At 48.0% G+C, this 24,579-nt stretch overlaps 1 protein-coding gene across 4 annotated transcripts in view; it reads right to left on the bottom strand.

Annotated features, from left to right (window-relative positions):
• Nucleotides 1–20,783, bottom strand: part of LOC122390985 (endoplasmic reticulum membrane-associated RNA degradation protein-like) — a 110,094-nt gene extending 89,311 nt beyond the window's left edge. The window contains exons 1-7 of one of the 4 annotated variants that reach the window (XM_043384485.1): nucleotides 20,734–20,783; nucleotides 11,762–11,951; nucleotides 10,959–11,239; nucleotides 10,577–10,666; nucleotides 10,057–10,248; nucleotides 9,501–9,643; nucleotides 7,929–9,191 (exon numbers count right to left, since the gene is read on the bottom strand). In XM_043384485.1, the coding sequence (XP_043240420.1) occupies nucleotides 7,929–9,191; nucleotides 9,501–9,643; nucleotides 10,057–10,248; nucleotides 10,577–10,666; nucleotides 10,959–11,239; nucleotides 11,762–11,939 (2,147 nt within the window). In that variant the 5' untranslated portion in view covers nucleotides 11,940–11,951; nucleotides 20,734–20,783. Of the gene's footprint in view, nucleotides 1–7,928; nucleotides 9,192–9,500; nucleotides 9,644–10,056; nucleotides 10,249–10,576; nucleotides 10,667–10,958; nucleotides 11,240–11,761; nucleotides 11,952–20,512 lie in introns of all 4 variants that reach the window. The other 3 variants (XM_043384486.1, XM_043384487.1, XM_043384484.1) reach the window with 3 other exon arrangements.
• Nucleotides 20,784–24,579: the final 3,796 nt, after the last annotated feature.

Here is a 24,579-nt window from a genome sequence, read left to right as displayed (position 1 = left end):
GTACAGGGATCCGTGCCTGATCAGTACTGCTGCAAGCTGATTGGTTAAAAACCAAAGCCTCGCCGCGGGTGGCTGTATTGTCGGATAAGAACGCATTCCTGGGATAAGGACGCATTCCTGGCATATTTTCTTTTAAAATTGCCGATAACTACGAATGGAGGCCGAAATCGGCCGTAAGGGGGTAGGCAAGTAGGTTTTCGGACACGGGCTACAAGATGGCTATCTCAGTTTCAATCCCCATGTTAAAGGTGGCCCTTTTCCTTTAAACGCAACACTGTACATGTAACATTGTTTGCTTGTATTCGTTCGATGTTAGTGATTCGTCTTGATATTAATTAGGAACGTTGTTTGCCAAACAGACCTACTTAAGTAACCCTTGTTACACAATACTGCAGGGTTATTGAAAATATTTTGTTTTGTTACTTCTTTCGCCACCTGGTTCGCCTCGGCATTTGTCTTTCGCTGGGCTCGGCTCAGAGGACAAGCGTGTACCAGAGCTGACTAGAGGGGGGAAATGAAAATGATTCTGTGTGTCCATCTGATCCAGATTGAGCAGACGCGGATGAAGCCACCCAAATGCCACTGAGGCGGGGCGGAGATGAACTATGTGAGCCAGCAGCCAAAAGCTGCCGTGTCGGCGAAGAAACGCACACTGACAAAAGACCTATGAAAAAAGAGTTGTTTGGACCCGTGACGAGCGGAACGCGGTTGGTCGCCATCTGGGGCACCATCTCACCCAATCTCACCGGCCAAACCCTCCCAGGAAAACGGAATGCATGCTAGCATCGGCGGCAGAACCGACGCTGGCACGCAGAGACTGGCGCTCGGTGAAATACTACGTGTACAACGCGTCTTTGCACCGTAAGACTCACCCTAAGACTCATCGGTGAGTCAGTCGAGTCTACCGAACTACCAACACATGTGAGCTGGTTCGTGAAGTGTATGATGTGATTGTATATACTTGTTGCACAGAACGCGAAGTTTTCAGGAAAAAATAGCCCACCTTCGTATAAGCTACAAAAAAGCTGGGAAGCGTGGATGGAGGCAGCTTCGTGCGTTAAACGAAAAACAATACACACTGACCATATCTGTAACTTTAACGATAAACAATGTAAATAGTTTGGGTGAGTTACAAAATGTGTCTTGGCGTATCCGCCAGTCTCCCAGACCGCGCGACGCAGCAAACACCGATGGCCCCTGCGCGTCTTCAAGGCGCAGTTGTCTTCGCGCGGAAGTGGACGCCATCCGTATCTGAGCATTGGCATGCCGAGCAAAGGCAAGTTGAGCCACATTATGTGATTTGCAACCGTGGGCAACCAGTTCTAGAACCGGCTGAGAACTTGAACTCGGCTCGTCCCCGCGCTTTGATGCAGCAGCAGGGCTCTGTGAAGAAGTGTGCAGAGCACGATTACTCCGAACGCCAAAGCGACGAAAAAAGAGAACTTCAAGAATCAGTCCACCACTATGGGGTTGAGCTGCCCAACCCAATCGAGTCTCGCTCGATCTGCGGCTTTCAACCCGCAGAAAGTCAATGGCTTCTTCAACTCTCTGGAAGGTGTGGCTAAAGAGACAAAGGCAAACGGACATCGAATCAACAATTTCAAGATAGGGCCTCAAGATAGGGCCCAGGCGACCTGTAGTTTTGATGCAGTGAATAACCTTACCCTCGCCACAGCTCAGGCCAAGTGCACCCCTCCTCCCAACCATCGCCACGCCAACTCGAGTTGTGGCGAGTTGGGAGCGCCAAAGTGACCCAGGCCCGGCGGGACAACAGGCTTTTCTTGAAAACATCCCACGACAGCCCCACTGGACCGCGTATGACCTTTTTTACCCATTAATGCCGATCAACTATATATAGACGCGGACTTCGGTGGTAGTAAAGAAACGTTTCTAAACGTTTGCTACGATTCAAAACGTTTTCGTGTGTCAAGCGGGAGTGAGACAAGGCTGCCTGCAGCCAGTCTCGCCTGAATCGTGGCAGGGTGAGGAGGTGCGGCAGAGGTGATCGTGCCATCATGGCGTCGGGAAAAGGGTAAGTGTAAAAATATATTACAGTGGATTTCGAAACGATCGATACTTCATTGATGTGTTGTCTGCTTATTTTCTTACCTGCTATCCAAAGATGAAACATTTTCTGAATTTTGTGTTGCAGTTATAGACGTTTTATTGAAAGACTCTATATATAGTACTTTCGGCACTAACGGTATACAAAAAACGGTGAAGTTTCAGTTAGCAGCCAATAACGTTTTTACGCTTTTTTTCTCAGACTGAGTATTCAAGAAACGCTTGACAAGCTCGAGGAAGAGGAGAAAGACGTCAGTGCTGTCTTCATTTGTCCTCCCGATGTCAGAGAGGACTCCGATGGGGATTCCGCTGACGACGATGACGGTGGATATCTCGACAACCTAAATCGAAACCAACTACGAGCTACAGCGGAGGTAGTCTTGGCGAACGGTGACACCCTGTCTCAGGAACGTACAGGTACAGAACTGGAAGTCGGTCCTGGGAACAGCGGGTGGTCAGCAGGTGAAAACAGGTCAGGTGCAGATACAACGCAGGCTGATCAAGATCAAGGTGTGCCACGTAAAAAACGAGCCAAGTCTCAGAAGGCATCGCTGGAGTTTAAGTGGGTCAAAAGGGACATCAAGGTCGGGCAGCATTTGCGATCAGAAGAAAATCCCCCGAGCAGTGTTGACCTGCCTCAACGTTCTCCTACCGAGATATTTGAGTATTTTTTTCAATGACGACCTGCTAGATCACATCGCTTACGAAAGCCGCCGATATGCTGGAAGCAAAGGGGAACGTTTCGCTGTCAGCAGGGACGAACTAAAAACTGCTATCGGAATTATGCTTCTGTCAGGCTATCACACTGTACCCGCGCGGCGCCTCAGCCGCATTGTGTGTCTGAGTACAGCAAGAAGATGGGCGGAACGGACATCATGGACCAAAGCATCAATGCGTATCGCACAAACATCAGGATCAAGAAGTGGTGGTGGGCCATATTTTCATGGATGCTGGATGCAGCAGTGCAGAACACGTGGCTCGTACACCGTACCAAGGATGAACACGCCAGCCTCCTAGACGTCCGCCGGCAGATCTCCACGACACTGCTGACACGGTGTCAGCGAGATGTCAGCGGTGCCGGCACAGAAGGCGCAACAGGGCCGTCAAGGTCAGTACCTACGGGAGCATCACGGTCCACCGTCCCTGACATCCGGTATGACGGCATGCACCACTACGTCATCCCGGCAGAGTCTCAAAGGCGTTGCAAACGCGAGGCCTGCAAGTCACGGCCTTCAACAGCCTGCTGCAAGTGCAACGTCGCGTTGTGCGTGAAGTGCTTCCGCCCATACCACTCAAAGTAAACCACAGCGAAAGGTCAACTGACTGAACTGTGTCAACTGTGTCAACTCTCAACTGCAGTGTCAACCGTGTGAGACCCCCATGGTGAATCCTGATCTGTTTCGCAGAGGCATCATATCTCAGTACATCAAATCGGTCATGACTGTGTGAACAATAAACGTTGGATGTAACCCGTCCATTTTAGTGTACTGTAAATGCCGAGAGTACTAAATATAGACGCCCCATATTTCCGGAACTGAGACAAATAAAAACAATCAGGCGAAATGTCTGTTAAGTAGGTGTAGTTGACGCCGTTTTAATAGAAGAAAACGTAATTTTTCAAGTAATTCTACTTCCGGCACTAATGGGTTAAAACGACTTTCGACCCAGCCAGCACGCAGCCGGATAGACGCACGGTCGCCATGAGAACAAACGGGCTGGAGAAAATCCTGAGCGTGTTATCTCCGCTGATGACGCCTTACAAACGTCAGTTCTGGAAGGGCCTGCCGGGGAAAAGGTGCGTGACCTGGCAGGCTGAGGCTGAGGCTGGGACATGAAGTGAGGCTGAAGCAAAACAGCTTGATCAGCTTTATAAAGATATATCTTCTATCAGATCTATTGCGGGGATCTCAGTAGCCAAACTTAATTGTAATCAATTACCTTTTACACGATAAAGGGTGTTACGTGCTATTCAACGGACGTGAAGAATCAGGGCGTCCTTGACCAGCTCCATGTTTCGTTTTGCTTTTGTTTTTAGGACGCGAGCCGTTACTGGCTTCCGTGATATGTATTGTTGTAGGTATGTGGAGTGTGGATTTTTTTATTTAAAGGGAAATGTCTATATGACGCGCATTCTATTGAACGTGGGACATTGCTAGGCACATCCATTGTGCTACACTGAATCCAGAATGCTGTTCGTCTTGTACATAAAACACATCCCATCGATCCCTTTCGTTTGATTGAAATGTCTGGACCGTTGATGGTATATTGTTCATTTTGACAAATGTCCAGTTCAATGAAAAACTATCGAATTATCTGTTTTCAAACACAATGAATACAGATAAGAATTCGGTATTGTTTTTCATTGAACTGAACGTTGATAGTGTTTTGTTGACTTGAACTCCGCAATGATTTCAGTAATTGTAAGTCTAATATGCGCTGATTTAATTTTAAATATCTACATATAGTCAAGCAGGGTTGGCAAAATGCCGGCATAAACTTAGTTTATGCCAGTCAGTGGCAAAAACTAGTTTATGCCAGTTTCGGCAAAAACTGGCAAAAACTGACATAAACTGACAAAAACCCTCATTTATGGATTATTACATCTTATTTTAAGTGTTAATGCAAAATTTACATGTAAAGCAATAAAATACCAACAAGCATGAAACCATTAACACTATTTGGTAGACAACATCTATAGATGGCCTTGAGTCAACATGCACAACACACACATGCACAGAGCAGACACAAAGTGGCACGTACAGTCCACAAAGACATCTAGCATGTGCTTCATGAAGTGGATAGCAAGGGATGAGTGAAGAACTACTTGACTAATGCCTACACAAAATATGCAGTGCCAAGTGCATCAATCATTATTCCTTTGATTTATTTTTTATAAATGTGTCAAGACGTAAAGTTAACGTAAAGTTAACTCAGGAGAAATTATAATCTAGTGGAGACTCATGGATTCTGATGATGTGTGAATTACGAGTGTTTGCTTTATTTCTTAGCCATCCTTACCCTTTCAACTATTGTCTATATTATCAATTATAATAGTGGTTAAACTTCAACATTTTTATTTCAAATCAAAGGCTAGAAGAAAAACATAACATGATGTAAGCTACGACAAAAAAAAAACGTAAATGGCAAAAACTCATTCACATTTAAGTTTATGCCAGTTTTTGCCAGTAAGTGGCAAAAAACTAGTTTATGCCAGTCAGTTTATGCCGCGGTTAAAACCGGTTAACCGACCACATCTTGAGTACAGCAACTGTGTCTGGGGACCCTTCTCAAGAGGAGATCAAAAGCTAGTGGAAAGAGTTCAGCGCAGAGCAATCAAGATAGTACCTGAGTTACGTCTGAAACCCTATTCTCAGAGACTGTGTCTGCTCGACCTACCGTCGCTAACTTACCGCCGGCTTCGAGGCGACATGATAGTTATATACCAGATCCTCCACGACGCCATGCAGGTTCAAGAAGGGCTTCTCCCCCTCGCAGAGACCAGGATCACTCGAGGTCACCCTTTCAAGCTACACAAGCCCCAAGCCATCTCCAGAGCAAGACGGAGCTTCCTGAGCGTCAGAGCAGTAAACAGTTGGAACAGTCTGCCATACCACGTCGTCTCTGCCCCCTCTCTCAATGCCTTCAAATCCCGAATCGACATCCACTGGAAAGCTATCCGCTTCTCCTCTGTCTTCGACAACTCAGTGTCCCAAAATTTGTAGATGTGGTGGGAAACGACATCCAAATGAAAATCATTTTCCACTCTCACCTCCAGTTTTCAAGCCAAATTCTCCACTCCCATTTCCACCGAGAAGGAGCAATTGCGTGAATGGTTGTTTTGCATCTGTCACAATTGTAGATAGATTAATGTTTTTGTCATTTTCCCATTCTTTTTGGGCCTTGCCTGACCGACAATTTTTCACTCTCATCCTTTTTTTGGTCAGCAATTTTCCCCTCTGACACCCAAGCAAAAATATAATTTTGGGACACTGCGACAACTGATACCAACCAGTACCTACAGAGCGAGTACTTACAGTAAAGATCCGGTCCAACAGGCCTATATATATAGGCCTCAAAATTCTGTGTACACCTAAGGTAAGGTAAAGTTAATACCACTTGGTGGCATAAACTCGCCAGCCCTGTAGTCAAGTAAACTACACTTATTTACACACAGAAGATGGATAGTACGACAGCCTCGGAGCCGGCAGCACAGTTTAACCCGCGCACCGACGGGGGTCTGCGCCAACTTCGTACCCCCCCCCCCCCGTCGCGACGGGGGGGGCGGATGACCGCCCCCCCCCCCCCTGAGATCTCGAGAACGAAGCAAGATAGCGACAAGCGGTAAACGGCATCGGATACGCACGGACAAGGTCTACAATTTTTACTAAGGTCATTTTCAGGTCAGGTCTAAGCTGACGTCACAGGGGTCGAAAAAGTCAAAATGGCGGAGCTAGATATGGAGTTTTTTCTCGAATAACTTTCGAATTAGTCATGATAGGAACAAACTAAGGGCATCATCGTGATCCTCTCGTCAATCCGCATCGAATGATATGTATGTTGACCTCGAAAGGTCAAGGTCAAAGGTTGACCTCAGGTCACGTGACCTCGAGGTCATCATGTATATCATTCGATGCGTCTTGACGAGCTGAACACAATGAGACCATCCGCGCGGCTGTATCTTGTTCCTGTACGGAGTTATTGGCAAAGAACCTTTGGTGACCTTTGATGACGTCACATGACCTTGCAGCTGCCCAACAGCAAAACAGACCTCAAGGTAGTGAAGGTTTATCGTATATGAAGTCATGTATGGTATATGGGGCCATTCTGACCCGTTTTAGTTGTAAAAACAGGGAGTTGATTTTTCCCCCGTTGACTTATAATGGGGAGGTCGCGAAATTGACCTGACCTTAGGTCACCGACATCAAAATTCCGAGATATACAAATTGTAGCTACTAATGACCTTATAACATCCTGCGAGATTCAAAGGCCTCCGACATCTACTGTAGCTCTGGCACGGTGACAAAGTTGCAAAAAAGTGACTTGAGGTTGGGTCATTCAAAGTGACCTAGTGACCTGACCTTCAGAGTTAGGAGGGTCAAACCTGCACACCATGTGTAAAATTGATGAGAGAATAGTCGTACCAAATTTCGCGGCGGCTTCCCGCTATTCGCGAAAAACCTCGGGGGGGGCGGATATCCGCCCCCCCCCCCGTCGGTGCGCGTGTTAACAGCGAAGATCATTCAAGTAATCGGTCAATATTCAAAAACTCTAAAATATCACACCGTCATGCATTCATTCATCCACTCATCCATTACAGCGTCTACCCTTTTTCACCACGTCTATAATGGCGCGTGCGGTGAACTTGCCATTGAAGAAATGGATATCTCCGTTCCACCTATTTACGGCTTCCTTCCATTGGGATTTCGCTTCCTGTGACCGAACAGCTGCAAAGGTAAAAAGCTTAGACCTATTTTTTTCTTTTTTGTCTTAGACATAGATTCAGCTAAAAAAAAGATAGCTCCGAAAAGGGCGCAGCATGGGTATTCTAACGGTGGTAAATTTGCTGCATTCGTTTTAAATACTAGACGACAGGATACGAGCCGCTACGAGAGGTCCGCTAAGTTTTTTTTTCTCCTGGGAAGTGTGTTCTGGAGTTACCCTTTTCTTCCTTTGGACGACAGTGACGGTGACGTGACGTGTATGTCTCAGTTGCCACCGTGATGCTTAGCACACGGCGTCATATGTAATGTCGCACAACTTGGGTGCGAAATAATGGATGAATGAATAAACTGCCCTCCCAATTGAACAGATACGTTATCCATCCAGCCCCACCGGCGGCCGGGTATTGGCGCCGCAGGACCCACCTGGTAAGGCTCCGTCCGGAACTGTCCCCGCCTCCGTCTCCGTCTGGGTCCGTGCTCGCAGCGGTGGCCAGGCCGTCCATCTGGCGCGTCACCAGTCGCAGCAGACCCGCCGTCAGACGGTGCAGCTCCGGCAGCGCGCTCTGCATGCGGCCCCAGGTGGCGCGCTGCCGAGAGCGCAACTGTCCGGCCTCCTGCAGACGGCGCCACGTGGCGCCGGCGGTCGCCGCCCGCCGCCAGGCGCCGTCCAGGGCCGCCACCAGCTGCTGCAGCTGGGTCAGCAGCTCGGCCTCCCGGCGCGGCCGGCGCAGGGTCGGCGGACGCAGCGACAGCGCGCCGTCAGCCAGCGGCTCCAGCCGGGTCAGCGCCGGCCGGCCCTCGGGCGGCAGCTCGCGGCGCACAGTCTCCTCGGCGGCGGCACTGAGATCGCGCACGGCGCGCTGCAGCACTGAGAACTGGTGGAACGACGGGTGGTACCAGTCACGCGCGCGGCCGGCACACAGCGCACCGAACTCACCCGGGCAGCGCGCTCTGTCACACGGTGCACCAGCGTCGCTCGATTCGACGGACGCGTCCTCACATCCCAGCACTGAACCGTCAGAAGTCCGTCTCACACACTGACTAGTCGGTGTCAAATGACTTGACGGGTCACCACAAACCAAATCAGCACTTTGGTCACTGACACAACTCGTGCGAGTCCCACACTCGTCGCCGCCGACTGGAGTCTCTGAGAGTGCGACACACCCGTCCAACTCACCTAGTTCACAGTCATCAGCTTCCTCCAGCTCCCTGATGACAGGCTCCAGGTCGGACCAGTCTCCAGAGTACCGCTGCTGCTCGGACCGGTCCGTCAAGTACTGCTGCTGCTCGGCCCCGTCCCCAGAGTGCTGCGCTGTGCCGCCGGCCGGCGCCGGCTGCCGCTCCGCCCAGTCAGTGGTGGTGACCAGCAGCTGACCGGTCAGCCAGAGCAGCTGGTGCGCCAGCGGCGCCGGCAGTCGCGCCGTCTCCACCTCGCCGTGCGCCAGCCGGTCGCGCAGCCGCGGCCCGGCCGGCCACACGAGCAGGTCGCAGAGCTGACAGAGCACGGCGTCGCCGCAGAGGGCGCGCAGCGGACCGCCGCCGCCGGCCACCAGATGGTCCAGCGTGGTGTACAGCTCCCGGTGCTCGGCGGTGCGGCGCCGCTCCGGACAGCCGGCCAGCGCGCAGAACGCCAGCCGCAGACAGTGCTCCAGCTGAGGGAGCAACAGCACCGCGCCCTGGCCGAACCTGGTGGACGGCAAACAGTCACAGAAACAGCCAAACCTCTAAGCAGCTCCCAGCGGGAACGTCAACAGATGTTGCAAACTATGACCCACTCAGAGCAATCATGGACTAATAAAGAACATACAATGTTAAAAACTATGAAGTGTAAGCTTTCACACTAAAAAAGCATGAAGCACGACATATTTTGGCAATAAAGCATGAGACAATATTAACTAGTAATCACTAGTCGAGATAATTCAAAATCCACCTTTGGAATCGGCCCTGCCCAGTTGGCTGTCGTGGGCCTTTATGCCTCCGCAGTGAGCAGCGTACCTGCCATGGCGGTAGAGGGCCAGCGCGAGACGCCAGTGGGGTCGCATCACTACTGGTACGAACGGCGAGCGGAGCACGAGACGCCACAGGTCCTCCACCTGGCAGTCGGCCACGGCCGGCAGCTGAAGACAAGACAGCAGCGCCTGCAAGCACGAAAACCAATCAAGACCGATCTACGGGGGAAGGGCGGGATGTTCCCTAGGGGGCATCAGTGATCTAACGGCATTTCATGTTTCCGTCGGTACTTTCTGCGTCTTTATAGAACTGAAACGATGGCAAGTGTGATATCGCACAGGCTAAGCCAAGAGCAGTTCATAATGGCTAAACTCAAAACAGACTTACATACTAGTGTGTTGAGATGTAATCTCCAGCTAACATAGTGTTTGGACGGACATTATCTGGGAATGGGTGAGCCAGCGGCGGACGAACCTGTGAACAGGTGAGATGGAAGGCCCTACGAGTGGACTAACTGGCGGACAGACCTGTGAGCGTAGGTGAGATGGAAAGTGCGAGTGAACGAGCTGGCGGATGGACCTGTGAGGTGAGCTAGACGGACCTGCGAGTAGGCGAGCTGGCGACGGGCCGGCACGGCGCGGTCGGCCAGCAGAGCGCCCACAGCAGCAGTCAGCAGCAGCAGCAGACTGAGGAGCGCCGGCGGCAGCTCCCCCGGCGCCGGAAAACCGTGCCACACCAGGTTACGGACGTTCAGAGTGCACGGCGGTCCGAGCAGCAGCCGCAGCAGGTGCACCTGGGCAGCGAGAACATCGAGTTACGCCCCAGTCCGCCCGTCCAGGGCAGAGGGAAGGACGAAACGGCAGGTGAGCGCAGAGTTAACATAAGCAAAGTAGATCGGTGTACAATTCATAACCTTCGATTCTAAAGAAGTTAGATCAAGGTTGATGACGATGATTTACGATTTTTTGGCCACCTGACTTCAGATGTCATCGGCGCCTCAATGCATATTGTATGTTATGAAATGTCATGAATTTTATCATACAGTGGAACGGGGGACGAAAATAAGTACCTTTACTTGCAAGTATACCATGTCCATGTAGCCATAAATTTTACCTACTTACTGGTGTAGGTCCAAGGATGCTGACGAGTTCTGGTGCACCAACAATGTCTTTCAGCAGGGGTGGAACCCGTGAACATTCCAATAACAATATCTGGAAGAGTACCAAAGCATCAGAGTTGAGACGATAACTAGCTCATGAACTAAGTGTTTGAGTACATTGGAATTATGTTGACAAGTGTTTGGTGAATGAGTCTATAGACGGATGCAAAAAAAACGCATTTCCCAATGAAATTTAAAAATAGCGTGCGATTTACTGAAGTTAATAATACTCAATTTACGGCTGAATATAGTTGTGATTAACAGTAACGAGGAATGAGCAAAATATGCAAGCGGTGCCGGCCGGCCCATAGTACGCGTTCTCCCGTCCCGTTGACCGGACTCACGTTGCCCAGGCCTCGGTCGATGGCAGCACACAGTTCGGCCATGTGCAGAGTGGTGAGCCGCCGGTCCCAGCTCCTACCCATCTGGCGCACGCACGTGGGTTCAAACGGCAGCCACCGGGCGGCCAGCCGCCGCAGCCGCGCCGCCCGCTGCGCCGTCAGCGCCGCGCGCGCGTCGTCCGCAGCGCGCAGCAGCCGCCGCAGGGGGCGGCACAGAGACAGCGTGCCGCCGTAACTGGGCGGGTCGGCCAGCGCTACCAGCAGACCAACGGCACCGTCAACGCCTGCGTGTGTAAAAATTCAATACATGAATTCAGTTAGCGGTATTTACCTTCTTTTCACTAAATCTAGTAGCCAAAAAGTTGATGTAATCAAAGCTTTTAGCGATCTTTCGAATCGTGTGTTTCGCCGCCGATGGTGCCCAAGTGACTAAAAACAGAGAAATAATAGAACCAGCTGAAATTCAATCCCGACAAAGGGCTAGACTGGACACCGTGCTGGTCTGCCTCTCATGCCTCTCATGGGAGGATACGGCAATACAATACAATGTCAATGGACTTTAAACATGCAAAAAAACGGGACGAGGTGTTTCAGTTGTAAACAGACCAGTTGTGATATAAAACTTTAACTTGGCACAAAGGTCAGAGCGAAGACACTGATTGGACTTTGGCAATGCCACCAGCGATCGTGACGTCATTGTCCCCATCATCCTCGTTAGATTTCTAAATGCAATGACGTGCCTTGTTTTATTTTGAAAGTGCATGAGTTACGATGCAGTCGGCGCCAGCCATAAACTGTCCACTTACCGGGCATAAGCTCCGCGACAGCTTTCCACCACAGAAGACCGTCATCGTCGAAAACTTCTAATAAATTTGAATCACCACCTTCATCCGCAGCTTCTTCGTGCAAAACATCATATAATTTCTGCACTGAAGGTGAGAAAAATGAAACTGCTTCGTCAGGGGCATAGCAAGCTTCCCCCATTTCCCGTCCGCTCTAAAAGAAAAATAGAAAATATCAGTGTTAGCAGTTTCCCTTATAAGGCTCATGCACGAACTAGGGATGTAAATATGTGTTAAATAAGTACTGGGAGATCGTCGGCGCTGACCCTACCTGCATCATGTCCCGGCTTCAGCTGCTCGGCGCGGCCCGGAATCGTCCACCCACCGGCCGCGACCGGCCGCCCGCGACCCGACAATAGCCACCGGCGCCGGCCGCCGAGTGCCGCAGGGACGCGGCCAGGGGAGCACACAGCGTCTCACAGGGACACACACAGGCCGGTCTCAGTGGAGCCCCACGGACCAAGTGATCACAAACCCTCGCCCGTTTTGTCAGCCGATTGGACTGGCTGCCGTTTGGACTGGCGCTCCACGCCGCCTTTTTTATATTTTGCTAAATCCACTAAAGCCCTTGTTACACTGCCGAATTTCGGTACTGTAATTCGGTAAAATTCGGCAGTGTAACACGGCCATAAGGCCGTGTTACACTGCCGAATTTTGGCCACGACCCTGTCGCCGAATCACGTCGTGTAGGAAATCGGCGAACAGTTCACCGACAGAGGCGAACAGCTCGCCGACAGAGCCCGATTTGCAGACAACGGGTGGGGAGCCCCCTAATCGTGCGCGGATCGAAGCTGATCCATGATTCGGCGAACATCGCGAATGAATGGCCAATCTGTTGCGAATAGTCGGCGATACCTTGGCAACAAGTCGGCGCACGTAGCGACATGTCGGCGGTGACTCGGCGAGTGTTTGGCGATCATGTTCGTTTATTATAAGTTCGGCGAACGGCCACGAAATTTTCATTTTTCATGAAATATTCGTGGCGGTCGTGACGAACCGTAAAAGTCGCGCGGTGGGCACCGACTGCTCTGCGAAATGCCAAGAGCGTGGAAGAAAGATCCCGAATCGATCCGCGACATAGGATGACTTGCATATTCGTGCACATTCGTGTACCAAAATTCGGCAGTGTAACAAGGGCTTTAAAATACCTACAACACATATTCTAAAGCCCTTGTTACACTGCCGAATTTTGGTACACGAATGTACACGAATATGCAAGTCATCCTCAATCATTCTCAATTTCATTTCATTTCAATTTCATTTCAATTCTCAATCATTGTCTATTTCAATTTGCCTATTTACCTTATGGTAAATATGCAAATTGAATGTAGGTTACATGCATTACCTACATTGACATCTATACAACTTATTGTACTAATTCTTAAAATACTCTAGTCCGTGCTGTTTCCTGAGGTTCTGTCTGGCAACAAGCCTAGCTTAGTCGGACGGAGCCAAGGGTTTCGGCAATAAAAATAACCTTGCAAGAACATGACCAGGCATGCTTTTCCCCACATTGAGTATGAATGCGTATTGCGTTAATTACTAACACTGGTATAAATGATAGTTGCTTGTGTTGGTATAGTGGGCAGTCATTTTGCTTCACTTGGCAATGACTACTTTCCTCCTTTTTGGCGTACTTACTAACATTTTTTAGTAGTATTGCATGCGTTATATTTTATTTATATTTTCCACTTCTTAGCAGGGAGTGCCGCGACTTGATCAATTTATTATGTTACCTGGTGTTAAAGTAAGGTCTCTGTGCGTCGCCGGGACTGTGGGAGGGGGCACTCCTGGTTACCTGATCATGGGTAACGGACTATCTTAGAAAAAAAAAATCATATGTCGCGGACCGATTCGGGATCTTTCTTCCACGGTCTTGGCATTTCGCAGACCAGTCGGTGTCCACTGCGCGACTTTTACGGGTCGTCACGACCGCCACGAATATTTCATGAAAAAATGAAAATTTCGTGGCCGTTCGCCGAACTTAAAATAAACGAACATGATCGCCAAACAGTCGTCAAGTCGCCGCCGCTATGTCGCTGCGTGCGTTGCCTTGTTGCCAAGGTAAGGTATCGCCGACTATTCGCCACAGATTCGCCATTCATTCGCGATGTTCGCCGAATCATGGATCAGCTTCGACCCGCGCACGATTAAAGGCCGTGTTACACTGCCGAATTTTGGCCACGACCCTATCGCCGGAATCGGCGAACAGTTCGCCGACAGAGCCCGATTTGCAGAAAACGGGTGGGCGGCCCCCTAATCGTGCGCGGGTCGAAGCTGATCCATGATTCGGCGAACATCGCGAATGAATGGCGAATCTGTTGCGAATAGTCGGCGATACCTTGGCAACAAGTCGACGCACGCAGCGACATGTCGGCGGCGACTCGGCGACTGTTTGGCGATCATGTTCGTTTATTATAAATTCGGCAAACGGCCACGAAATTTTCATTTTTCATGAAATATTCGTGGCGGTCGTGACGAACCGTAAAAGTCGCGCGGTGGACACCGACTGGTCTGCGAAATGGCAAGACCGTGGAAGAAAGATCCCGAATCGGTCCGCGACATAGGATGACTTGCATATTCGTGCACATTCGTGTACCAAAATTCGGCAGTGTAAAGCCCTTGTTACACTGCCGAACTTTGGTACACGAATGTGCACGAATATGCAAGTCATCCTATGTCGCGGACCGATTCGGGATCTTTCTTCCACGGTCTTGGCATTTCGCAGACCAGTCGGTGCCCACCGCGCGACTTTTACGGTTCGTCACGACCGCCACGAATATTTCATGAAAAATGAAAATTTCGTGGCTGTTCGCCGAACTTATAATAAACGAACGTGATCGCCAAACACTCGCCGAGTCACCGCCGACATGTCGCTACGTGCGCCGACTTGTTGCCAAGGTATCGCCGACTATTCGCAACAGATTCGCCATTCATTCGCGATGTTCGCCGAATCATGGATCAGCTTCGACCCGCGCACGATTAGGGGGGCCCCCCACCCGTTATCTGCAAATCGGGCTCTGTCGGCGAACTGTCCGCCTCTGTCGGTGAACTGTTCGCCGATTTCCTACACGACGTGATTCGGCGACAGGGTCGTGGCCAAAATTCGGCAGTGTAACACGGCCTTAAAGAAGATTTCAAGGATATTTTTTTCATATTCTTATATTATTTGACATCCTGAAATCTGAATAAAAAAAAACATACTTACATGTCTCGCAAACAAAAGACAATTTAACAAAACACCAACTCCTCGCTTCCTCACAAAAAGACACGCATTCACGTAAAACGGGCGGAAAAACTATCGCTGTTAAAGCACCCGCTTTGTGAAAAATATGAAAGAATGGAAATCAAATGAATACATAATATTGTGTTATAAAATACAATATTTAAATGGTGTAAAATATTAACCCTCGCATGTGTGCGGCGTCTGCCAGCTTCTAATGTGTAGGGGGGGGTCGGTTGGACCCCCCCCTTGCCGTTTGGCCCCTGATCGAGCTAGAGCTTCGCGGAAAAACGAGCGTGTTGCCCGTGACGAGAGGAAGCCGATGATACCCAATTTTAAGGTCCTAGGTCATTGGTTGACCTTCCAGGTCAGGTCAATGACCCAAAGTCGGGAAAATCGGGACCTGTTAGAAAGTCGTAAAGTGTGGCTTCTAAGGGGTTTTTCGGGGTGCTGATCACGAATATCGTGTTAGTTTTGATCACAGATGATGTCTTTAAGCATTTAGACCAGGTCGGGTCAGGTCAGGTCAGGTCAACCAGTAGGCGTCGTGACGGGTATTCGTAGTACGCGTCAACCGCCTCTGACAGCTTCGTAACATGTTACGAAGTCACCAAAACTACTTCGTAAATGTTCAAATGGTTGCTAAATTCGAATTCAGCTCCAAAAACTAGCCTAGAAACATGTAAAACTCGAAAAAGTGAACCGAGGTCACCCGAGGTCACCAAAGGTCAATGACCTGAACTGACCTTCAGGTGACCTTGACACCCACCCTAATGTATGGGAGCAACATCAAATCACATGTTTGAACGTTTGAAACCACGAAAAGCTTGCAAACGCGCGGCTAATGCGAGCCGACATACGCGAAATCGCGATTCCGGCCAAACATGGTCTCGGAAAAGAGGTCACAGGTCAAAGGTCATTTGGGTCAGGGTCATGAAATTTTCAGGGTAGGTGTAAAATTGATCAATGCGAGGGTACTGAAAGTTTCGTCGCGATCGGCCGCTTTTTACGCGAGTTATTCGCGAAAAACCATGGGGGGTCCATCCGACCCCCCCCCCCCTACACATGCGAGGGTTAAACCAAAAATGTTTTTACAAACAATAAATATTTTAAAGGGACCATCCCACCTTAACATTAGTTTTGAGTTGAGATAGCCAAGTTTGCGGCCAGGCTCAGAAACCACCATTTATCCTGGTCGCAACCCCCGCAGCTTTATGGTGTTCAAGAAATTTCTTCCCTTTACTTGCAGGGTGGGACCAGCTTAGTCCCTATCTCTTAACCATTAGCGGTTTTTTGATGACGTCAGCAGTCATTTCAACGCCCGCCATTCCTTGAACCCGAGTTTTGCTGACCTTGAGCTCCCTTTTTTATCAACTTGAAATCCGTCGTCGGCGCTGAGAAAGCCTATTGCTTTTCATTTTAATTTGAATATTAGAAGATACCCACCACTGGAACTTGGACTGATATTATACCAAGGCCGAAGATGATCAAGCTGCCTGCTATATCTGGAGCTTGGTGTTCAACTTCAACATGGAATAAAAAACAAAATATCAAAGCAAACTGGATATGGTACTGCAAGTTAAAGTCCAAAGAAATTTGAAGAGCTGACAATTGACATTAATTCTTTTCCTGTAAGGTTTCCATATGGAGATCACAGTCACACCATGAAGAAATATTTTTGATGTTAACAGTTGAAAGGGGATTTATCTTCCAGTTTTGACGAAAGACGCTGCTGACTGTCTTTGGAAAAGGATGTCGGCATGAGGTGCAATTGTGCTTGTGAAGTGGTTATAACTGGTCTTTTCACAGTATTAAATTAAATGTGCCATTGCAGCCAAGTGTGTTATCATGTAAGGTAAAATCAAAACTACAATGTTGGTTTTACGAGCATTGAGAAGGCTGGTAGGTAACACCTGCCTGTGCTCGTAAATCATGCTGCCAGAGTATTCTAAATTAATTTTATCATACACTATTGTTGTCCAGAATGGTTGCACTATTGTTTGGTATCATATTATTCCATGTAAATATGGTAGTGTAAAGTCCGACCAACATGTTACCAGATTTGAAGCTGTTACGTTACCTAAGTACCTGTTTTTTACTGGCGTGGTGAATGTCACCTGGATTTTGTTTTGAGGTGCAGACCTAGTAACTCTGACTACATGGGTTTGAAGCTATTATCTATTCTGTTTTTACTGGCCTGGTGAATGGCGACTGATGTTGTCCGTGGATGGCACTGAAACAAATTTTGAGTGTTTTGTACAGTGTTTTAATACAATGCTGAGGGCTGAAAGTTGTCTTGTTTAGAGTGGTGAAAGTTCAGGATATGCCAGCCACCATGGTGGGTCAGAGTTAAATGTGTTGCAGTCAGTTCGGCTTCGGCAAGCACACGGATGGGCATACGCATCAAGACCTGCTCTGCCATACTTTCAGCCAATTTTACCTAGGTAAGTCTTTTCTTTTTTCTGCCAAAAGCTATGACATTGTGAATTTCAGCACTGTGGCCTGTGTGTAGCTTTCAGGAAAGCAATTCTAAATAAAGCTCTGATAAAGTGCAAAATCAGCAATGCAGCCCTCTATTACATTTTCTACAACATCTTACTTGTTCCTTGCATGGAGAGAAAAATGCAATGTTATGAATTCGTTTATTCACATAATTTGACAAGCATGCAGTTACCTGCTACTATCACTGCACAAAACAGAGCAGAAAACATCAGTTGATCAAACACAAGACATAACAGAAGTTTACAAAATAGGGCTGCCGAACCTGCTTCCTCCCACCACAGTTGATGCCATTTCCTAGCCTGGCTTGATGTGAGCACTGAATAGCTGCTTTGTCTAATTACAGCTCACTACCATTCAACTTAAACTACTCTCTTTAAAGTAAGAGTGGGAGCATTCAGTGTTCATAGCAGCTCGACAGACGACAGACAACAAACATCTTGACAAACCAACCAGTATTTGATTTGGCTAATGATTTAAGTGCTTGTTGTATCATGGCCAAACTACTTTAACAGCAATAACCCCTGTTTCATCTTGATCTTGCTTTTATTTCCATTTGAACTCAGATCTTGAAACAATCATCTGAAGTGATATCAGATATTGGCTTCTGTTTCTCTTGAAAGCAAGTTAAAACAACAATGATAAACTAAGGCAGGAGATGTGAGTTGTGGCAGTAGATTTTTGATTCAACATATGTCAACCTTATATTGCTTGAGACCTCTGTGACAGACAAACAAATATTTATAGTTTTTTGATAGTTTGGATTCTTGGCTTGATTTAGCAGATCAGCTGTGAACCTTGACTTTGAAATCACATAAATGTCATGGTACCCGAACGAATCCTCGCATGACATTTCTTCGTAGCACAATTTTTCGTCCGCATTTCTTCGTCTACAAATCTTCGTCGGTGCATTTATTTGTCCCTCAATGCTTACTCTTGCATATATTTGCGTTGAAGAAGAAATGCGAGCCGATTTTCATATACCCTGGTGCGAGACAAAGTAATGCGATAGGTAGTAGGTACGAATAAATGCCCTGACGAAGATTTGCAGACGAAGAATTGCGATACGAAGAAATGCCATAAGAATTGTCCTGGAACCCTTTATTGGCCATCATATATTGACCTTGATAAGATAAACGCATCATTCGCGCAATATTTGTCGCACTTTGATACCAAACTATTGCTTCCAAATGCCGACGTAAAGAAAACCTTTATGTGACGTCATAGAAACAGCGGATTTCCCAAAAAGTAAACAAAAATAAAAGTCTTATATCTCGAAAACGGGTGAATATTTTCCGGTAAAATTTGGTAGATGTTCATTTTCGCTCTTTGTGATTCACGCTACATCACTTTTATGCCAATTCATTAACTTTTTTGAAGGTGGGAGGGTCCCTTTAAACATTATTTGATGTGTGTTTCTGTGGTGTTTCGAAAGTGACGTCATAATTTAAAAACATGAAGCGAGGGGAAAAAACGCAAGAAATGGTCAGAACATAACCAAACCTTACCTAACCTGACCTATAACTGTTGTCTGTTTGCCTACCGGGAGATAAGGAAAAAGTCACTCCCAGGAATAGATTGCAAGCAATGGTAAGTCAAATATTTTTAGGTTAAGTGGTTATGCATCAGGCTTCAGGTAATGCCTGAAGCCAGATACACAGCCACTTAACCTAAAAATATTTGACTTACCATTGCCTGTTATCCAGTGTTCCATTTTTCAGACTTTTTGGTGGCAAATCACACCTAATGGGGAAAATACTCCCATCCCCAAAATACGAATGACCGACTACTTCATCTCAGAAAAAAGTTTCATATATTTCCAACAGCCAGTTTACATGTCACTTGACAGTTGATGTACCCACATCCTATTGTTTCCCACCCTGTTAAGATTCTGACATGAAATCCTGGTATTTCATAAATATGCAAGATATTACAACAAGTACTTACAACAAGTATGGTATTTCATAAATATGCAAGATATTACAACAAGTACTTACAAGTACTTTTAACAAGTAAGATATTACAACAAGTACTACAAGGATGTAGGATGTAGGTTGTAGGTTGTATGTTGTAGGTAAGGTGATATTAATTTACTTTAAGACCGACAGCCCTTACTTTCATTGGGAACCCCGAGCGATGGTAAGGACTAAGGAGCATACCTTACCCACCCATGACATAATTTGACCTGATTTCATATTGATATCTGATAGTTAAGTATTCATGGCCAAGTTAAAATGCACCAATACAATATTTACTGTCACTACTCCTTCACAGAGTACCGACTGCGCATTCCACCCAACATGCACTGTGCTCCAATATTGAGGTTGAATATTACAGATGCTACCTATTCAAATCATAGGCGGCGGAACGGGGAGGGCACCGTGCCCCCCTTTGAATTTGGCATTTTAACATTAGCCCTATGTTATGGGCGTTGTTATGTTATGTTACGTTATGGGCGTTGTTATGTTATGGGCGTTGCATGGAAAGAATGGGACCAAAAATCGGCAGTGCCCCCCTTTAGTTGAAGGTGTTCCGCCGCTACTGATTCAAATAGGTATGAGGGAAGTGACGTCAAATTACTTGTTGCAAAGCAGCAGTGCCGAAGGTATTGCCTTAGGAGAGATCACAGGCAATGGTAGTCAAATATTTATAGGTTAAGAAGTTTGGTTAAGTAGGTACGTCAAACCAACCAATTGTGCAAAACATCTCTGGCCTCTGGGTACTACCTTGCACCTGGGCCCTGTTTCACCGGTGATAGCAGCACACTGCTTTTACACGTGTCAAATTGGGTTTCCATGGAAACATCAACAGGCCCATTGCTCCAACACTACCACAAGTGTGACGTCAGCTCGCGCAATTTGATAGCAGCGTGGTAGCAGCGTCCCGTGAAACACCGCCCTGGTCAGCACCTCTCCTTGGTTGCAAAAAAAAAACGAGTGATGCCTACTACGACACGACTACCGAATCATTTTCACATACGGATGGTAACTTACCAGCGTCTACTGTCTAGATTGATTGTCGACAAGGTCGGTGAAGTGTAGAGTGAACTGTGAAATCCACTGCATTGGTAACAGTAAGGTGAAGAAAAATATAGATGACCGTGATGATTTGTACGATTCAAAGCATTTCACGGTTTATGTACCATCCCTTTAAAGGCTTTAGAAATGATAAACACCGCCTATCCACCGGCAGTCACACCATCACCACCACTCACGTCTCACGAGCCGCCATTTTCAAAACCGACGAAACGACCACGTGCTTCCTCGTGCGCCGGAAGTTCGAAGGTCCGGAAGCGCGCATTCGTGCTGCCATATGTAGGGAAATTCCTTTGTACACCTTTAGTGCTCAATAACCCGGTTTACATACCCCGCGTTCGATGTCTCTCGGACGGCAAAGATTCTACGCCGTCCGGCCAATCACGTTCCATAACAGCAGCCGAGCCCCCGCTGGCCTTGAATAGGATTGGCCAGACGACGTAGAATCTTCGCCGTCCGAGAGACATCGAACGCGGGGATAGCATATTTGACGAGGCTCTAGCTCGTTCATTTGGCGATAATTTCGATGCAGTGGTCTACAGATATTTAGAGGGGATCATTTTGTAAATTGTTAAGCACCATTGGCATCTTTTGCAACATCACGGACGGATATTGCAACAAACCCTATGTAAACCGGGTTAATGGTGCTCATTCCCTTCATGTTGCGGGGATTTTTTTCTGAATACGTTGGTATTGAATAGCTAACGGGATGCACAGAAAGATTAACCCCGCGTTCGATGTCTCCCGGACGGCAAAGATTCTTTGCCGTCCGGCCAATAACGTCCAAGGTCAGCGGGGGCTCGGCTGCGGTTATGAAACGTGATTGGCCGGACGGCGTAGAATCTTCGCCGTCCGAGAGACATCGAACGCGCGGTAAAGTTCACATAAGTTCACATAAAGTAACCCTGCGTTCGATGTCTCTCGGACGGCGAAGATTCTACGCCGTCCGGCCAATCACGTTCCAGAACTGCAGACGAGCCCCCTCTGACCTTGGACGGGATTGGCCGGATGACGTAGAATCTTCGTCGTCCGAGAGACATCGAACGCGAGGTAAATGAGTAGTTCACTTTCTCGAAATTAGTTTTTCCAACGGGTTTATGATTTTTATGCTCAAAATGATGATCAGCAAAGAAAATGAATCATTAAAAAGGATTATTTTCTATATTTTACAGAAAGAACGGAAAGAACTACCCCAGCCAGTGGCGGCGGATTCGATTTTGGCGTGGGGGGGGGGGGCAAGATCCCAGTCGAGATGATGTCATAGACGGACACGGATCCAGAAAGGCGTTTTCGACGCTGTAGGGGACATACCTCCCCCCCCCAAAAAAAAAGTCTCTAAAATCCAAAAACTCCTCGGATTTCGATTCCTTTATACTGCTGAACAGTATAAAGCAAAAACATTCCTGATAAAGTGTCCCCAGCCAGCAAAATAAGTCTCGGCCATAGCTGGTTTTACGCTGGCTAGCTCCGGCACAAATGCAACGGCCGAAGTACGGGCAAGGTCTCAGGTCTGGGCCTCCAATGACCACTGGACCACACGATAACGGAGCTCGTCCGCACCACAACCGGGCCCGGGGACGTGCAGGGCGGTGCCTCATGCCGACATAATAATAATATGACACGATAATGAAACACGCATGTAACTGGCGTGCGACAAGCTTCTGGCGGATTTAATTATGAGACTATGCGTAGTTTTCCGAAACAGCGCGAAAACTGTTAATAAGTATTAAGCAGGAAGGGGTGTTAGGGAAGCATTTAAGTTATCAGGTTACAGGCACGTACCCAGGATTTCGCCCAGGAGGGGGCCACCTGCTTCTGAAGGGGCCCTTAGATCACCCGGGGGCCCCAGGCCGCCCAGGCGACCAGGGGCCCTCAGGGGTCCCAGGCAACCAGGGGCCCCCATGCGACCAGGCCCCCGCTACCAGGAGCCCCCTTGGCGACTAGGGGCCCCAGGCGATCAGGGGCCCCATGCGACCAGGCCCCCGGCTACCAGGGCCCCCTAGGAGACTAGGGACCCCAGGCAATCAGGGGCCCCCATGCGACCAGGCCCCGGCTACCAGGGGCCCCCTAGGCGACCAGGGCCCCAGAAAACCGGGGGCCCTCGGATGACTGCAGGGGCCCATCGGGTCATCAGGGGCCCCTCGGGTAACCAGGGGCACATAAATGAAACTTTGATATCATTTTTTCTTCCTAGTAAAAGACGTTTTATCCAGTGTTTGAAAAAAAATATACCGGGGCCTGAGGGGCCCCCTGAGCGCCTTCGGCGCTCAGGAGGGGGCCATGGCCCCCGTGCCCCCCCCCCCCTTGGGTACGTCACTGTCAGGTTACCGTTTGAAGCCAATTTTTTGGTTTGTTTTGTTGGGTTAGGCCCTTTCGGTCTGGCAAGACCATTTCAGAGCCGGGAGGATGATAGGATAAAGGGGGAGACATTGGTCTGGGCAGGCACCCTAGTGAGTCGCCGGGTGTAACCAATTGTTTTACGAGGGCACTCTTTAACTAACAACGCTCAGGCTGATAATGTCCCTATATACAACAGCAAGGCACATACAATGGACGACCGTGTAACCCACTGGCCTTGTCATAGAATTGGCTCGTGACATTTTTTTTTACAGTGTTGGTCGCCATTATCCCTGCCGGGAGCAAGACGACCCTGTGCGAGCGCCGAGCAGTAAGTGCTTCACAGTGTCGGGTAAAGATGTGCACTGTAGTATTGTATGCAGCTCTCCCGACCGCTATGTAAAGTCTGGGAAGCGTCTGTTTACATTGGTCTGCGATTTACACAGGCTCCGCCAAAGCCGATGGACGAGTGTAAACGTAAACGGCTGCGCCCTCCTATGTCCCCCCTTAGTGGTCGGCGCGAGACATCAGATTCAGATCAGATCCCTAGGGGAGACCGGGGAGAAGTGGGACATTATTTTGACGTCAACTTGGAAAAATCGTAAAAAATAGAATATTTAAGATTAAAGTAAATTGAATGCATTTACTGGTAAACGGTTTATATCTACTTCATTCTTTGCTGTTTTATGCGTGTTTGTTCACGTGTTACCTACTTCTCAAATTTGAATTTTAGGAAAGGTTGACAATGCAATGGGGTGAACTGGGACACGTCCAGGAGAAGTGGGACAAATGATGGGGGGAACTGGGACTGGTCAAGAAATGTGATTTAAATGGAATACAATTAAAATTTGATGACCCATCACGAAGAAGAAGATGTTTTAAAAATTGACACTTAAAGAAATCACCCCGATTATCTTTTTGAACTAAACTGACAGCACTGAGTATCCTGGAAAATCTTTCCATGCATTTGTATGCGGGAGAACTGAGACAATGTTTAGGCACGTTGTCCCAGTTTTCCCCATCGTCATTTTTATTTCGACTGCTCTCCCACACAAAAAGTAGGTAGGTATAACAGACACATAAAAAACGTTTCTGCATACCTAATTAACATGACTTCACTGACATCCAATGGTGAACGGCCTGAACACTTCACATTGCTGAGTAAACGGCAAATTGAATTAGAGTACAATGCAAAAAAAATCACATTTTAGACCCCAACTCAATATCTCTGTGACAGGCAGCTGGAAAAGGAAACCGCTTGGTTGTGACGTGACCCGACTAAATTCATGAGAAAATATGCAAAAACAAAATTAATGGTGTGAAGTTAATGGTCAATAGGGGAGATCCGTGTAAGGCGCCCAGGGTCGGTAAGAGGCCCCATCGCTTTTTTTACCAAACCAATAATGTTATTTATTTTTTAATGTTCTTGTTAAGCAGAAGCCCTCTTGAAACAACAACTCACGAAACCTGAGGTATCAGTTGCGTCGCAGCGACTTTTGGTAAGCCTGTTTCTGTTTTTGCCCCTTTACTTGCTAGATATATGCATCTTTATCACCCTTATATATCTGAAAAAACCAATGGCTATCAAATGCAATCTTTTCTCATCGAAATTGTCACATGTTAGCTTCAGAATAGACCATGTTCTGGTGCGCTGCAAATGTCTCATAAACCATAAATATTGTGGACGT

This window comes from Amphibalanus amphitrite, unplaced genomic scaffold, assembly GCF_019059575.1.
Source record: "Amphibalanus amphitrite isolate SeventyFive unplaced genomic scaffold, NRLGWU_Aamphi_draft 000417F_arrow, whole genome shotgun sequence".
Classification (NCBI taxonomy): Eukaryota; Metazoa; Arthropoda; class Thecostraca; order Balanomorpha; family Balanidae; genus Amphibalanus; species Amphibalanus amphitrite.
Note: the sequence above shows the minus strand (reverse complement) of the source record. Positions and strands in the feature narration are given on the sequence as shown.